Here is a 17,615-nt window from a genome sequence, read left to right as displayed (position 1 = left end):
GGAACATTTTACTACATTATTTATTTCCTCATTTATTTCTCTATGACATTCTCAAAACTTTTCCCAAACTTGCCTTGTACTTTTCTTTCCCTCTTCTGAAGATTAACTTTCATCAAGTTACAAGATGCCAAATGCATTGTGACCCATTTTCAAAAATATTTTGAATTCTTGCTAAGCCCTCTGAGACTGAGTACTCAGTTCTTCTGCAAACAAGGTTTTCAGCTTATGACTAAATATGCTATCATTAGTCAAATACTATAGTTTGGTGAAATCTTTACCCAGGCAATAAGGTAAATTCTGGATTTCCTTATTGCTTTCATAATTCCATTTACTTTTCAAATGATACAGCAGTTTGTATAGTACTAGCTCAACTGCTTTTGACTTTCCATCAGCATTATTCGTATGAGGAATTTGGCTCTCATTCCTCTTTTCTACTCCCACTGAAATCAATGGCAAAATTTCCTGACTTCCTTCAGTAAAAGCAGAAGAGCCAGTAGAGGGAGCACAAATACATAGAAACAATTTTTTGCGGTCCCTATAAAAATGCTAAGTTGTACTACTTTTTCATATAGTAGTTGCATTACTTCTCCCTCCCCATCCCAATTAAAAACGTGTCTTGATCAGGTTCCAACAGGTGCAAATAAGGACGTTCTGTGGTTTTTTGGCGGCCCCCTCCTGCAGCCCCTGGGACCTCAGGACTCTGCGTGAGAGGCATAGGCTGGACCCTGCAAAACTGATCCTGGCCAAACAATGTTCCTCACACAGCAGGCATGAGCAGACCAGCACATCCTTGCCTCTTGGGCATTACCAAAGCTCTGCTGACCAACAACTGCTGTCTGTGCCAGCTGATGGGCACACAGGAGCATCCAGCTGGGTGAGCCACCACACTACAGCACAACACAGCTCAGCAGGGACTCCCTCTACCTCAGCCCCCTGCTCTCCTCCCTCTACCTCAGCCCCTTGCTCTCATTCAGCAAACTGAAGCCTTCAGGAGCAGTTTGTCCCTGTATGAGAGCCCAGTGGCACTAGCTGTGCCAAGATCACACCTCTGTCCCCTCTGTGGCTACAGACACTACGGGCAGACTTTGCCTGGAAAAGGTTTGCTGTGTTGTAGGACTCAGAAAGTGCTTTGCTCCGTTGGCAAGAAAGTCTTCAGGAACAGTACAAGGCTCCTATCCTCTTCCTGACTTCTAAATTTCATGTGTTTCAAAAGGGATCTCAGGATGGCAATGCCTTTGGTGACCTTCTGCCAAAAAGGAGGGAAAGTCCTCAGCTGTTCAGAGGGCTGACTCTAAAAGAAACACCCCACCTCACACACCCCCAGGAAAACAGAAGTTTACTGCTGAGTTGCTTATTCCATTGTTGGGCTCCCTAGTGCTGGAGAACACAGGGGCCACTTTCCCATCCATCCTGCTTTGTTTGAAACCATATACCTGCAACAACTGTAAAAGCACTTGCCAGTAGAAGAAGTCTGCTTCCATTAAAGAAAAGAGAGTTAAATACATTACAAATGCTTTGGAAAAGGCCTCTTTACATAGGCCACAGAGGACACCACAGAGGATACCTGTGGTAGATACCACAGAGGATAAGATGGAAGAAAAAAAGAACGTAACTATTTGGATGTGAAATATTTTCAAAACAAACAAAAAAGTCACCTTAGAGATCCATTGGCTCTCTATTTCTAAATTTTGAAAAAAAAAAGTAATTTGTAGTTCAGGGGGCCCTGGGAATCTCAGAAAAATACAAAAGGCTGCTACTTGTGACTGGGGGTGCAGGCAGGACTAGCAAACAAGCACTATCAACAATGGAAGTGCTAAGCTGAACATTTAAATGAGTGACATTTTTATAAGTACCTTTCTGGTAATCAGATTTGATGTCTTTTCCATCCTCAATTTGCTCTCTTTCAGAGAGAAAAGGTGGCACTACAATTCTTTGCTCTACAAATATAGACAAAAGTAATGAAGTTAACTTTGGAGTTCTATAAAAAGAACTACAGGAATCTTTTTGGACATCAGTGAGGTTGCTGCACCCATTCTGTGATCCACCTGGTGCCTGACAGTGAAAAATAATTTCCCTAAAAATACTTTCTGTATACGTAAATATGCACAACCGTATCTGATTTTCCAGTGAAGAAGACTAATCAGTTTTTTAATATTCTCCTTAGTTCTCTCTGCACATTCCATAACATTTCAAACCTCAGTCTATGGAGTGACAACTAACAAAGGAGCTGAGCTTAATAGGCCAGATGGACCTCTCCTGTCTCATATTCTTACTGTGCTTTTTGCTGCAGAAAATTTCTCAGTTCACCCTATACTGACCTTTAAAAGAAAGAAAACGCATATATGGATAACCTCAGAAAGTATAAAAAGATCATATAATATCTTGTATTATTGTATTGTACAATATAATATATTGTATTGTAACTACATATAAATACCAACATACTATTGATAGTATGATAGGATTAATCTTTTATCAAAAATGATGAAGAAGTGGGAATTTTTTGAAAGGCCGCGTGGAGTAGGAGACTTCTGCAGAGTCTATCTTGAAAATCATTCAGGCTACAGACACTTTACCTGCTGGCCTGGTTTGAGTGGCGATAGTGTGATTCCCTGGGTATTGATCACTGGGAGTATCTGGTTGCCGATGACGGTGGCGATGATCTGACCCTGGGCATTGGTCAATAATTGTGGAGTTATCGGCTGCACCTGAAGTCCCTGAGCTCCACCTGCCGCCTGGCTGGAGGGGACTGGATTAGGCATCAGTGGGATTGTTCCAATAATCTGGAGAAAAGGACACAGAAAGGGAAAATGCACACATGCCACACACACTTGCCACACATAATTAACGTGGTTTGTTTTTTTTTTTGTTTTTTTTTTTTTTTTTTTTGCATGTTAAAGCAAATTTAGGTGAAACAAGCAGAGAGAGATGGATATGGACAGCTGAGGGTGTGAAACAACTGTGCTTTTGCTGGGTTGATGAGGACTTTCAAACACATTTGTTGTGACAAATATCACCTGTATGTTTTACCCCCATTCACCATCATTCCCCAAAATCTGCTGTGGCTGAGAGTGTATGAAACAAACGCTGGGTCACGTTCTGGCCCCTGGATGATGTTTTTTTCCCACCTCTCATTTGAACACAGAGTGAAATAGATGTAAATATGAGCCCCATTTGTCTTGTTGTCTATAACTCATCTGTATAATGCCATTAACTGGGGTGCTTATGTATTTTTTTCTTTGATTTACTGATACCTAGTACTCTAGTTGACCATTTATGACTCCCATGTGATGACTGGGGGGAACAAAATGATACTGGTTCTCTCCAGGACATGGCTTATTAAGATATGTTCATAGAAATGCAGCTGCTTCTGGATGACAGCTAAATAGTACAACACAACTAGAAGGATGTTGTTAGATAAAACATTTTAGCTAACATTTCTGGGGCAAGTACTTGCAGAAAGAGACACTTTTGACAGATTTGAGAATACAGTGATTTCCTAAACTATGAATGTGCCTGTAAAACTAATATTAGGATAAGAATGTCAAACAGATACTGTAAGAAAGCTTGTCTGTCAATGAATTGCTATACTGAAGAAAGTTACACTGGTGGAAGACTTTTTTACAAGTACTAGAGCATCTGTTACAAACTTTTGATGAAACTTGTGAATACAAACAACAACTTAGGTTGTTTTTCTCAACAAGCAACGAATGAAGCATGAAGCTAGAGTCCTAGGATTTTCACAACAGGAAAAGTAAAACCAGGCTTCCAGACTTCCCTCTCCAGAAGCCTTGCTTTCTCCTCTTTCTCCTGAACACCTACACTGCGAGTCCCTTTGGTGCCCCATGAATATGATCTCCGTTGCCCCGTGCCCCTTATCACCTAAATTGACTGCTATTGTAGACCTACTTGGATGCTGAGAAATAGGGTGGATTATGGCTGAATTGTCCTTCTTTCTCCACAGTGGGGATAGTCACATTTTAACTTCCCTCAGTCTATTTGCTGATTCTCATACCATTTACAAGCTTAATCATCTTTTTTAGATCTCTTGTTTTCTGATAAATTTTGTTGAAACTGGTCAGTTCTTTCAAAGCCATTAGGTAGATATGGAGAGATGGATGGATGGAAAGAGGGAGAGGATAGGTAGCACTTAAACACAAGCTTTAAGACTTGTTTCCTCAGGAAAACAGGCTGAAATGTTTCTAAAGAAATTTGAAGATGAATTTGTCTCACAAAAAACCACATACCATTCCTATTGTTTTCAGCTATTACTTGCTAACATACCAATGGGAAATGTACAATCAACAGTGTAAAATTACCTCTACAATGACTTCTTAGTGAAAATTTTAGTGGCTTTGTGGGTGGACCACTAAGTTACTTTCTGAGAACGTAAAATAAGAACAACAAATGTGAATCTCTTGCTAAAGATATAAAAAGGAGACATCTGTGGTCTGTGCTGCGAAGAATAGGAGGGACCTATGAAGGTTTCCCTCTGTTTAAATCACCAGAGGTGATACACAACAGTCTCAGAAAATCTGCCCTCAGGAAAACATTGTGCAGTGATACCCAGCTAACTCAGGCATAGCTGGAGGGGCAAGAGGCTCTCATCAGAGTGTCACCCTGTTCCTTGTGTTATTAGGCTAAAATATCACTCAGTTAAGTGAGAGTGTCCTAATGAGTGACTGCCTTTGCAGCAGTCACAGCCCAGTGGTGTGCTTCTGGGTAAGCTCAGCTGTGAAGTACAACATAACAACTTAAGCAGATTCCTTGAGTGAAAAGAGTGCACTTGGTTAGCTACAGCAGCTCAGCTAACAAGTGTTAAGGGCTGAAGTCATCATAAATTTACTAAACTTGCCCAGTTAGAAGTTTGGATGGGAAGACCAGAAAGCTACAAAGAAAAGCAGGACAGCTCTCCTGTGGGAGGACCTGGAAAAAAAGGGCAAGCCCACCTCAGCTGTACTGTAAGAGCTGCATATATCAAAAGTGTTCAAAACACTGTAAAGATATCATTTAAGTTCTCCTTAATGCATTCCTAAAAGGCAGATAGATCAATAAACATTATTACCCCCCATTTTACAGAGCATGAAAGTGAAGCACGATGAAGCATAATCAGACAAAGGTTGTGATTTAGAGTGTTAGCCTTCTAAGATGTAATTGCCTGCAAGTTTTCCTCTGCAGACCACAGTACTTTTATTTTTTTTAATTTTTTTATTTTTTTTAAGGTGTCCCTAGCTGAACTACAATTGCTTTACTACTGGTGTGAGAAGATGGCTGCTCACTGAGGAGGGAGACATTTTTTCAGTATGTGAATTTAATACAACTTCCATGCAGCGCAACATGTAAATTTTCCCCATTTTTTTTTGTGCCCTAAAACATTTATGGGTCACAAATACAATCTTTTGCTTTTACCACATGTCACCCAACACAAGGAATAATCCTTCTTAATTTTATCAACAGAAACATAGCAAAGGCCTCTCCTTCCTTTGCCATGTCAGTAAAGGACATGACCTTGGAGTGTCATTACTCCAATGTAGCTCTAACTATCAAGGTCCTAATCCCAGCAAAGCAAAAAATGCTGTGCTGGTGTTATCAGTAATAGAAATGTTTGCATTCACATTTAAAATGCATTTCTTGGACTTCAGTTGGACATTTTATAGAATGACAGTGCTGAAGTGGACAGTTTGTAAGGTCAGAAGCAGAAGGCTATCTATATGTATTAATGTGTGTCACACGCCATTCTGTACATGGCACGTTGTACATGTGCACAGCTAGAAATGGAGCAGGGAAAGCATACAGCTGGAGAGGTGTTCCAGAAGGACAAGTGAACAAATACCCTCAAGGGTGTTCCTGTAGAAACCAAGCCTAAGTCCGAAGGGGAAACATTCAGAACACTTTGAGAAACTTACTGGGATTTCCAGATTTTTTTGCCATTTTATGCCAACATAAAGTAAAAACTTAACCAATTAAAACCAAGATGCCCACATGTCTCTGGTTAACCAACAGGGTTACTATTTATGGCGTGTACCTTTGGTACAGCTAAACCCAGATTCAAGTTTCTCCTTTCCCAAGGAGCCTACCAGCTTGCTGATTCACACTGCTCAGCTTTGTAGGAACTGAAACAGGATCCCCTGGGCCAGATTCCTCTTTCTCTCATTTTGACACAAGATTTCGTTGTAGGCCTTGCTCATCTGTACTACTGAAGTATCGTAAAAGCTGGCTCTTTAAGAAGACAATTTATGGCTTTGATACATTTAAATTTTCTGAGGAAATAACACAAGACCATTCCATGGGCTTGAGTCACTGGCATGCCACAGTACAGACTGTTTAGTTCCCAGTGATCTCCCTAGTGGGGAGGCATTGCTCCTTTCTAGGAAATTCTGCTATTTGAGTTTAAATTCAAGGACAGTTCAGCAAAAGCACATGACAGGGACTCATACCACAAGATACTTAGAGAATCACACTATCACAGAATGGTTTGAGTTGGAAGGGGCCTTCTAGAGATCATTGGGTCCAATCCCCCAGCAAGGAAAGGGTCATCTTCCCTTAGATGAGATTGTGTAAAGCCCCATCCAGCCTGGCTTTGAACACCTCCAGGCACAGGGCATCCACAGCTTCTCTGAGACACAGAGAAGCAGAAGAGTCTTCTTGCTCTTTCAGTGTTTAGGCTCAAATTCATAAACAATCCCACCTGTCAACCACCTTCTTGAGAAAACACACACATCTCAAAGAGTCCTCATGCTACAAAAATAAAATTGAAAAGACTCTGAGTTTTTCTACACTATGCATGTGGCTTTCCCAATTCCTTTGGTACCTCATACAATGGAAAGTAAGCACTAAGCATTCACAGAGGAGTTGAAAAATAGGCATGGTATGCAACACAACAAATGGACAGTTTTGAAAGTCCAAGGGTTGATGGACTCACTTATCAATGGTCCATAACCTCTAAGGTAGTCAGACACTTTAGGGAGAGTAATCTGCAGAGTACTGCTAATTAAAAGAAATTACACCCAGTTGTATGTCTTTTGTACCTTTCATGCCTGTATGTTCCACGTATAGTCACAAACGTAGTGCAGGTGTGACACTGAAAATCCTACCAGGATATTTAATGTAAATTCAGATCTCAGCTTTTCTACAGAGATGGGAATTTGGTCTTCCTCTAATTAAAATACCATTACTGTAATTCTGGCTCCATTCAAGTGATGGAGTGTTGTCATAAGCCTTGACTGAGCCAGATTTTCACTGCAAGTATTCAGTAAGATTCTTTTATTTTTGGTTATGGATTGATGATAGAATTATTAATTAAACAAATCAAGGAATAATTCATCTTCAATTGCATCTTGAGATGCCTATAGAACAGTTCTTACAATGTTAATTGGTTATTATAATTCCCAATATTATTTCAATTTTAAGAAACAATTATTTTTTCTAATTTCAAGGGAAATTCAGAATGATCTTTAGGAGCACCTGAATAGTCTCCTCTATTAGTCTGTTAGTCTTGTTTTAGCATCCTAGCATTTCAAGATATCCAAGATCAGGGCTCTCAAATCTTACAACCTGAATCTGCCATTGCTGAGACAACTTGCATGATTAAGTGCTATTCATAAAAAATAAAGCTGTAAGACTTGGCTTGCATCTGAAGTTAATTTGTTGATCTGTTCCTACATACCATCTGTGGGCTCAGCAGTCTTTGCTTACACAGTTCTGCAAACCGTAAATTCATCTACACTGAGAGAATAAGTACACAACTAAAGTGAAGGTAAAATCCCAAGGAATGAAGCTGACCATGGAGGGAAAAAATCCCAAACCCTCAGCATATAAAGAAATACCATTACCCTAACAGAACCCTAAAGGTCTTAGTCACTTATTAAACCATTATACAGACTTTAGACCCTTGCCTTGCGCTGTAAAGATTTCTTCTTAAAAGGAAATAAGAGCATCTGATCCCTTAAAAATGATCCCTTAAACACCTGATGTTTAAGAAAGAATAACATAAAAGAATCCATTCTTATCCTTTCCAGACTGAAAACACATTTTCATACTTAAAAGTCTTTGTGGATTACTTCACGGTACCTCACAGGCTGAAACCGTGAGCAGAAGCTGAGTGACTGCTCAGAACTTCAGGGGATAAGCGCTTAATTCTAGCCCCATTTGCATTGTAGATAGAAAACTGGATTTTGCATACCTGTATGAAGCAATAATTACTGATTTCCCAGCAGTGGGTCTGTCTTCGTGGCTCTTAATAAAACAATTTTGTTTTGACATTAGGCAAAGTTACTATGATACCTGTTACGATCCGAGGTAACATTAACATTTTTTTTGTTTTGGATCCACGAAACAAAGCCCAACCGTAGAAGGGTTGGGTGCAAGCAGACTTTATTTGACAACTGGCACAGGCAAAGTTATAGAGCCAGGCAAAAGAGGGAGAGGAAAAGAAGATATAAGAGAGAGAGAGAGAGAGAAAAGTGGAGAAAAAGGGTAAGAAAGTGGGAAGAAAGAATGAGGCACAGAGAGAGTCACCACCAGGGGTGCAGCTGTCCTGCGAGTTTCTTCACGGTGTCGCTGATTCTGGACAGGCCCGATGCAAGAGGTGGGTCAAGAGAGGACAAAACATCCACAGCACGGGCAGCCAGATACACCCCTGAGTTCCTTTTGTTCCGAAGCGGCAGCTGTCAGTCAGGTGCCACAGAACCCAGGGGCATTGGCATCAGAGCCATTGCAGAAGGGTGCAGTTCCCCACCCACTCATCAGTTCTTATCTCCTTCCAGGCACCACTCCCTGCTCCGTTCCAGCCCCCTCAGCCAGGTCCATCAGCATCAGTACAATCAAGGTGGCTTCCTCCACCCTGGCCAGGGTAATGGTGCCTGGAGGGACGTCCCAGCATTGCAGGCCCTCAGAAAAGGGGAGCAGTCTCCACCCAGCAGTTCTTATCTCACCCCCTGCTCAGCTCTGGCCAGCCAGGTCCTCCACCCTAGCCAGGGCTGTTCACTTTAAAATTGCTCTTCTGAAACAATTGCAAAGCAGTGAGGTCAGACTCTCACAATACTCTAAAAAGGAAGCATACATTTTTTTATTGAGCTGTTTTGTCCTCTCATGGGAAGGAGGGATGCTGCCTTGCTTCACTGTTTTCCTAACTGTAGTCAAATAGGTGGTTCATCAACTGCCTTTGTTTCTGCTGTAGAAAGGCTAAGTAAAATCAAAGACTGGCTATAGTGAGTTGTTTCTACTGTCATCCAGGGCTGAAATAGACCAAATAGTTCCATTTCACCCGAAGAACATCTTTAACTATGGAAAGGGAATGTTAAATTTTTTCAGTAATATCATCAAAATGATTTTACCAATGTTACAGCCTTTTAAATATTGAAGGTGATTTATTCACTTTTGAATAAGAGCAGTATAAATATAAAATAAAATAGAAAAACTGGTAAAAAGTAAGAAAGATGAGCAATGGAAAAATTTTTCAGTAAAATAAGGCAAACTACCATATACATATAAGCTAATTTAACATCTCAAACTGTGAGCAGAATGCATGAAAATCTAACTTACTTAGTGAGCCAAAAAATCACTATTTGAGTGAATGTTTGATGATTTAAATGTGTTTTATTCCTCTTAATTTTCCAGTCCTAAGAATATAATCTGAAGTAAAAACTCTCTTTGGCTTCTGTTGTGTGATGTTGTTATGTTTTACAATTTTCTTTTCTAGTTTTACAGGGCCAAAAGCTAATTTAAACCAGCAGTCAACCATCTACAGCACACAAAACAGTGTCTATGGTTTGGTTCATTTCTTACAGTTTTGCAAATTTGTCTTTCAAATTTGTTTCTTTTGTTCCCAGATATATTCCTTCTTGTATGCAAATGCAAATCTTGTAAGCTTGCAAATTTGCTTTGCTTTATTCTATTTCCTGATGAGAACTCAAAAGAATGGCACAACAAAATGCTATTATGAGATCAAGGCATCCAGTAGTGATACTGGAAACAGGCTCCTATGAAATTGTACTTCTGGATCACTCATGTAAGGAATTATAATTTTCAAGGTTCATATATCATACAATATACTGGATGGTATATTTGTAAGCATCATTATGGAACACTGAGTCTCACATTCTGCTTGACTTTCTCAGTGTTTTATATTTCAGAAAATAATGTTTGTATACTAACATCAAACTGTACAGGACTTCATTTGTCATGACTGTAGGAATTATTTGGTGAAATTATATGTTATGTTCTCTTAGCAGGGGCATGTATACAGTCATAAAAAATGTCTCTTTTATCATTCCAAATACAACATCTCATTTCTCATTGCAAAAATCTAGAGACATACAATCACCAAATTAAAGACTAAAAATTATGTTGATTGTCTGCCAAATAGTTCTTTCTAAGAAATATACTTATCATATTTATCTTCCTTTAAAAACTGAGAATTAAGTCAGGAATAAAGAACCTTAGGTCGCAATTCTTTGAGCTGAGCAAAGCACTTGCGGATTTTAATTAGATTTACAGGTCCTGAGCATTTCTGAAAATCAGCTAGGTAGATTCTTCTGAAAGTGTTCAGAATTGTTTAATAACTTAATAGTTTAATAATTAATTAATTAAATTAATTTATTAAATAAGAATTTAAAATTATTTGATGGATAACTTGTATAAAATATTTTAGCAGTATTTTTATTTGTTATGACAAAAATTTACATGCTATTATGTTATGACAAAGCATCCATAATTTATAATAATGTTTTATGAACAGAAAAAGAGGTCACAGTTTACTGTTATCACTTTACTGCTTGTCTCCCAAACCACAGCTTTCCTGACTGCTGTGCAGATCCTTGTAGGGTGCATACATGCAAATACACTTATGGATGTGTGGGATTTGTTGTATTTTTTACAGTAAATACTCTTGAAAAGATAAAGTAATGGTATTAATCTTCTGAGGAAGTAAATGCAAAGTGACTGAGCCACCAGCATGATTTTCTATTACAATGAAAAAGTTCAGTAAGTACTAGTTCATCTCACCCCTGCTTTCTCTTCGTGCAGGCTGAGATCTTCATAGTTGCCTACCAAAGTATCACTGCTACTTTGGCTTCTCTAAAGATTTTAATCCCAGTTAAGTATCAGGCATCTCAGAGACAAGAAATCCCTGCTCTGAAATAAAACTTCTCAGCCTTTGAAAGCTTTGCATATGAGCTGCATCTGCACACCTTCCCATTAATATATGTCTTTAGTTTAAAAACCCTTTAGAAACCATTGTCTCTTATGAGCAACAACTTAATGTAAATATTTACTGCTCATAGCATAAAGAGCAGACTTGCTTTCAGCCATACCAGGATCTAATAGACTGGCCATACAGCAGGAGAAAATATAGGCATGCCTACACTTAGCAATACATGCCATGCTGAGCCATTCAAGATAAGCTTGGGAAACAAATTGTGTTTCTCAGCAAGCCTAATTAAGGCCAAGCACAACTCAAGTCAATGTGATTAGGCTGCTTCCACGCCATGGAGACATTATCAGCTTGTTTGGAACTCGGTTTGCTACTTGGTGTTGTATTGCACTGTGCTGGCCTACTATAGAGATGCTACCTAGAGGTCGGGAGCCAGAATGAGGTGAGGTTCAGTAACTGCTCTTTGTTCCTGTGGTTTTTAAATAAGAGCTGCTATTGAGACATAATCTTGCCTATATATGAAGAAGATAACATCCTCTACTGCCACAACAGTTCTCACAAAAACTGTGCTGTTTCAATTTTTCAGTTTGTAGTAATACTCTTTTTAAAAAAAGGATGTTGCACTCTATTTTCAATGTCTGTAACTGGGTGACCATGAGAATTTTTGGTGCTCTATTTTTGCTTCTTTCTCTTGATTAATCTTTTCAACTTGTTTTGCATAGACAAGAAGCTTGATTAAGATGTTAACTGTATCTCTCTTAACTCTTAACTGTCTTCAGTAGGCAGTCACTTTTGTCACTGCTTTAACTTGTGATGCCATTCCTGAGAAAGTTACTCCACCAGAATAGGATAGAGCATTCAAAAAATATGTTAAACTGAAAATCATCAAAGAGTCTTTTTTTAAATTTTTTATTTTCGCTGATGAAATTTCCTGAGAAAATACAAGTGTATTTTGGACAAATGACTTTGAAGGTTTAATGACAAGGCCTTGACTTGTCTGTTTAGAATATCAATGTATGTTTTCTTGGACATGTCTCCATGGTAAACTAAACTGAAATCAGTCCATTACCCCTCAAATAATCTTCAGATGCAATCTTTAGGACCACAGTTATTTAATTGGATTACAGGTCAAATAATTTCTAGGCCAGCAATATATTCTTGAATAATCTACTCTCATCTTTGCACTATCTCGCTACATATACTATATAAAATATTTATCAGAGATCACCAGATTTCTTAGTTTGTAAGTCTTAAAGGTGAAATTGGATAGGGATGCTGTTCATTAAATCATTTCAAATTTAGCCAAAAGTCACTACAAGAAGGTTAATAGATATTCCAATCAATCAGTAGCAGTGATGCTCAACATTGTTGCTGTATGATCAGATTTCTCCAAATGCTGTTATAAATCAGGAGCTTGCTGCCCAGATGTAATCACTGGGGATGACACAGTAGCTGTCTGTCAAGCCACTACTTCAAGCCTGCACCTGTGCAATAAGGCATTCTTTTAAATACAAAGCCCTGCATGGCATCCTGGTCTCTATATTGTAAAGATAGAAATTCAATAGATGGACCACTCTGTGCATAAGGAACTGGCTGGCTGGTCACTCTCAAAGAGTAGTGGTCAAAGCCTCAGTGTCCAAATGGACACTATTGATGAGTGGCATTCCACAAGGGCTGGTACTGGGACCAGTGCTGTTTAATGTTCTTGCTGGTCACATGGAGAATGGGATCCAGTGCATCCTCAGCAAGTCTGCTGACCACACCAAGCTGTGTGTTGTGGCCAATATACTGAAGGGAAAGGAGACCACCCAGGGGGACCCTGGCAGGCTTAAGAGTCAGGCTTTTGCGAAACACAGATGAATATGCAGCATTCAGTCACTGCTCCGTTTCCATTGGCCAAAATAAATTTGTTTGCAGTTGTTTACATACATATTTGAATTAATCTCAAGGCTATCAATTTATTTTTGTACATTCCAGTTGTCCCTAACTAATCAAATACTCCAAAAATGACACTTAAATCTAACTAAATTAGTTTCTCAGATTTGGAGCGGACATAGCAAGTTACTGAGGCCAGAATTCCTAGTGGTGCTGGAAAACCTGGACATGTCACTCCAGCAGCAGCTGGGAAAGCTTGGGGGTGGCTTGGAAGCAAATGGAGAGGACAGCCAGAGGCAGACAAGATGTAAAAAGTTCAATGGATTTCCTTGCCTCCTTTCCCTGAAATCAAAACTCAAACCCCATCAATAATTGTATTAAATATATAGATATATACATATGTGTGTGTATGTGTGTGTGTGTATATAGCACAAATATATTTCTTCACATTCATAAAACCTGAACCTATGAGGAGCCTAATTGTCAGTTCCATTCAGGGCTGGTCTGTAAGTTGGATTAAAGACTAGTTAAATAACTATATGATTTTCTTAATAAAAACAACAGTGGACCTGAGGCAATCCCATCTCCAGCACCTGCACTGCTACGGTACTGAAGCCACATGTCCTGACAGACATGCATGCTGATTTTTTTTCTATCTATTTTGATATGAATAATAACTACCTCATCTTTCTCTTCTGCTGGCAGCAGAGCCCATGCTCTTGAGGCCAGTTCTGTGTAAGGTGGAGGTCTGCAGACACTCCGCACATTATATATCCTTGCATGCTTTCTCTGTCTCAGTCCTAAAAAGATTTCCTTTTCAACTGTGACCTGCAGAGGAGCAAAGGTGAGGGGGTCCTTTAACCTTATTGACTCTAGGGGAGGGGGAGCATAAGGGCAGAGATCAGCTTTTTCTAGGATCCCTGCTCCATCTGTGTATTTGTCACTTGTCTTACACTTACATTTTAGGCTATTTTGGGAAGGCCTTTTTTTTTTTCCTATGTTTTTTCCTAAATTTTTTTTCTTAGTACACTTCCACAGCTCAGCTTTGCCAGTCCACATTTAGAATTAGAGAATTAGAGAATTTAGGTTGGGAAAAACCTTAAAGGTCATTGAGTCCAGCTGCAAAACTTACAATGCTGAGTCCACCATATTCAGCCTCTGCCTCCTTGCACGTAATGTCTTAGTGTGGAAATGATACAAATGAAGCAAGAAGGCTCCTTATCATGTACTATATAGACTCAAAGAACCAGAGAACCTAGCCATAGATATTGTCAGGCTATCTAAGATAGAATCTATGATTCTATGATTCAATATGAAAATTTAAAAGTATTAGTAAAGACTGTTAGATGTTAATTCTTTTATTCAGGTTTTCCCTTCAAGTATTCTCTTGTAGTGATACTAAGTGTATTAGTGATACTAATACAGAGAGTGAGAGATTAGTTAATAAGTCTAAAAATGGTGGATTTTTCTACAGGGAGAACAAAAGATGAGAAGAAAAGGGGAAATAGCAACTGCAAAATTAAATTTAGTTTTAAGTATTGTAGAAATGCATATTGTACTTACAAATGTCCTTGCAATACATTTTTTAAAAAAACAATGAAGTTTCAATATCTTCAATATTTCAAGAATCCTCTATGAAGAACCACTTATTAGATCTTGGTGCAATAGTGGAGAGATTCTCGAGTGTATGTGAATTGCAGCAGAAGATGAAGTGAAGTGCAAATGCCACAGTATATAATTCATATATGAAACATTTTAATTGTAGGAAATGGCAGATTTAAAATTTTTTAAGTCAAGGAATTGTGCTCATTTCTGAGACAAAACTGAATATATTAACTGCCCTTGAAACAGTATCAGTATTTCTTCCTGCACAGGGCACAGCACAGTAAAATGCTTTACAAGATGAAAGCTCTTTGATCCTTTTGAATGCTTAAAGATACCAGAACAGTGCCAGTAAGTTTTGAGGAAGAAGCTAGACTGAAAAGAAATATTATTAATTGCCAAGATAGCATAATATTCCAAAATAGTGACACTGAATGTACTAAGGACTATTTATTGTTCATAATTTTAGCCCATTGATTCTGTCAGCCCACAATGGGTTCTTTTTTTCCCCCTCCTCTTCTTTCAAGTGAAGTCATTAGTATGCAAACGTATTTGATCTTGACATACACAATAGCTCTATCTTTTTCAGCCCTGAATATTCGGGAAAGAAAACTGTCTGGGGTTATATCACAGTGTAGATCTTATGAGTCAGGAGCAGAGTGAATAACTGGAATCCCACAAGTCATTTACAAGAGCCATTGAGCTTCACTCAATGGTCCACTGGTTCTGCTGCACTATATGGTCTGTCGTGGTTCTGCTGCCAATTGCCAGCTAATATTTCCTACAAAGATTTCATCTCTTGGCTTTTCATTCATTGATAATAATGCCAATTATCTCTTGACTACATTTCAGTTTGGAGCCACGTTTGCATAATATTACCAGGCTTCTCTCTGACTTGGCTTCTACTAATAAAAATTAGAAGTAAATCTACTGACCTGAATGCAGTGGCCCCTGGGACTAGAACACAGCACAAGTTGATGTTTGGGTCTGGCTGCAGCCCATCGTTCTTTTTAAATTATGAATGGTCTCAGGTTAACCTGTACCCTGCACAGCATAAATCTGGTTTTGACTAGTTATCTCAGGCTTTGGTTTCAGCTGAAGCTAGGAAAATGTAGGGATTCTCTCCCTTTTTCCCCTCTTCATACAGAACCCATTCTGCCCAATGGAGCAGCCCCATGAAAACCAAGTGCATGACTCATGAGTTGTTCTGGAAAGAAAGTGGGAAATAATGCTGTTTCATTTGTGTTTGCACTTCAAAACGGAACATAAAATAAATATAAAATTAAATAAAAATATGAAAAAAATTGTTAGGAGTAGATTGAGCCATTCTAATAAAAAATTAAATATTGCATATTGCTTTTAACCTTTCTAATCTGGAAAATAAACCCAGTAAATTTTCAAGCAGAACATGTAAAAATGAGACACTTAAATCTTATTCAGACACTGTACTTTAAATTTTTACTGGATTTTTCAGGATGACACATTTTATTTTTAGATTAAATCCATTTTTCTATCAGAAGTCATCAATGGACAAAAAAAAGTCATTCAGTTCTGCTCACAATGCTGCAGGAATTTACACTAAAGATTGATAAATGAGGTAGTAAAATGTAATTATACCTCACTCTTTAACATAGGTTAAAATGTAAGACTAGAATCCTGGGGCATGCTTCTGGATACAGAAGAGATTTCCTTCTCTAGACCCCACTGCATTGCTGGTAAGGTCTCCAAGAGCCCTTGCACTAGAGCAGGCTTCAAGGGCTCTGCCAAGGACCAGAAGCCTGATGAAATGGGTACTGGAGGAAGAGATTTGAGGTAGAACCTATTTTGAAAAGAGAGAAGTAGCCCTCAAGCTGTCAGGATGGGTAGTACCCTGCCACGCTCCAATGGCACGGAATAAAGTCCTTCTGTTCCCTCAGTGAATCTGTGCTTAAAAATGCAAAAGAAGAGGATACTCTCTTTACCTCTTTTCTCCAAAGCTATATGCGTTTGTTGACAGCCTAAAAGTTCCATTTACGCTGTAGCTTTTAACAGGGAGTATTTTTTTAACCTCTTGGGACATGGACAAGCTGGCCTCGAGTTTGAGAGTTGCTGCACTGTTGGGGGAAATGTAAAAGAGTGTTCTGTCTACTCTGACTCCTCCTCCAGCCCAGGGCTGTGACAATGCTTGCATCCACTTCTCATCCATCACCCCATCCTGAATGCTGCTCAGAAAACTCAGGGATGTCCAACATGATCATTAAGAGAGTTTGTGCATCTACCAGCCTCACCTTCATTCCCTTGACTTCCCTTCTAACCTCCCCACCCAAAAGGAAAGGAACCCATTTCTCAGATTAAAAAGAAAGTTCACCCAGGCTCAATGTGCACAAGATTTGCCACCCGGTCTGCTTAGCTCAGAAATGAAAGCACAAAGATGTGTAAACAACGAATAACCTCAAAAAAGAAATAAGCACCTCAAAAAAAAAAAAAAAAAAAAAAAAAAAAAAAAAAAAAAGAAGTTATCAAATATGCATTTGTTTATCACAGTCAAGTTTTATGAATCAAACCTGATTCATATATATTTTATGAAGAGAAGATCCATTGTGTTGGTAAAATTAAATGTATTTTGAAACTTGTATGTGACATTTATCTATCTGCTCTATCAGAAAAAAGTTGTCATATTCATTCAGACATATATTACTTTTTCAATTTCCTATCAGTAATGTTTTTTTAATCTTTCTTAGGGTGAGACCACCGGATTTCTCATTTCTCACAACAAAGACCACAACTCATTGGAATTATGTTGATGAGTTTATACCTAAAAAAGTTGCATCACTTTTTTTTAGAGGTGAACAATTTTTTGAACATTTCTATCCATGACAAAAGGTTTTTTTCTTTTCCTTTTTTTTTCTTTTTTTCTTTTTTTTTGGGTTTTTTTGTTTTTTTTTTTTTTTTTTTAAGATACAAAAGATACAGTCAGGTAAAGAATTGTTGGCTCATTTTCTCCCCT

General features: G+C 38.6%; 1 protein-coding gene across 2 annotated transcripts in view; it reads right to left on the bottom strand.

Annotated features, from left to right (window-relative positions):
• POU6F2 (POU class 6 homeobox 2) overlaps positions 1–17,615 on the bottom strand; it is a 306,477-nt gene that overhangs the window by 23,100 nt on the left and 265,762 nt on the right. For both annotated transcript variants that reach the window (XM_071736147.1, XM_071736146.1), the window contains one exon: positions 2,577–2,783. In XM_071736147.1, the coding sequence (XP_071592248.1) occupies positions 2,577–2,783 (207 nt within the window). The remainder of the gene's footprint in view (positions 1–2,576; positions 2,784–17,615) is intronic.

This window comes from Heliangelus exortis, chromosome 2 (assembly GCF_036169615.1).
Source record: "Heliangelus exortis chromosome 2, bHelExo1.hap1, whole genome shotgun sequence".
Lineage (NCBI taxonomy): Eukaryota > Metazoa > Chordata > Aves > Apodiformes > Trochilidae > Heliangelus > Heliangelus exortis.
The sequence above is the reverse complement of the archived record's forward strand: the minus strand, read 5'-3'. Positions and strand labels throughout refer to the sequence as shown.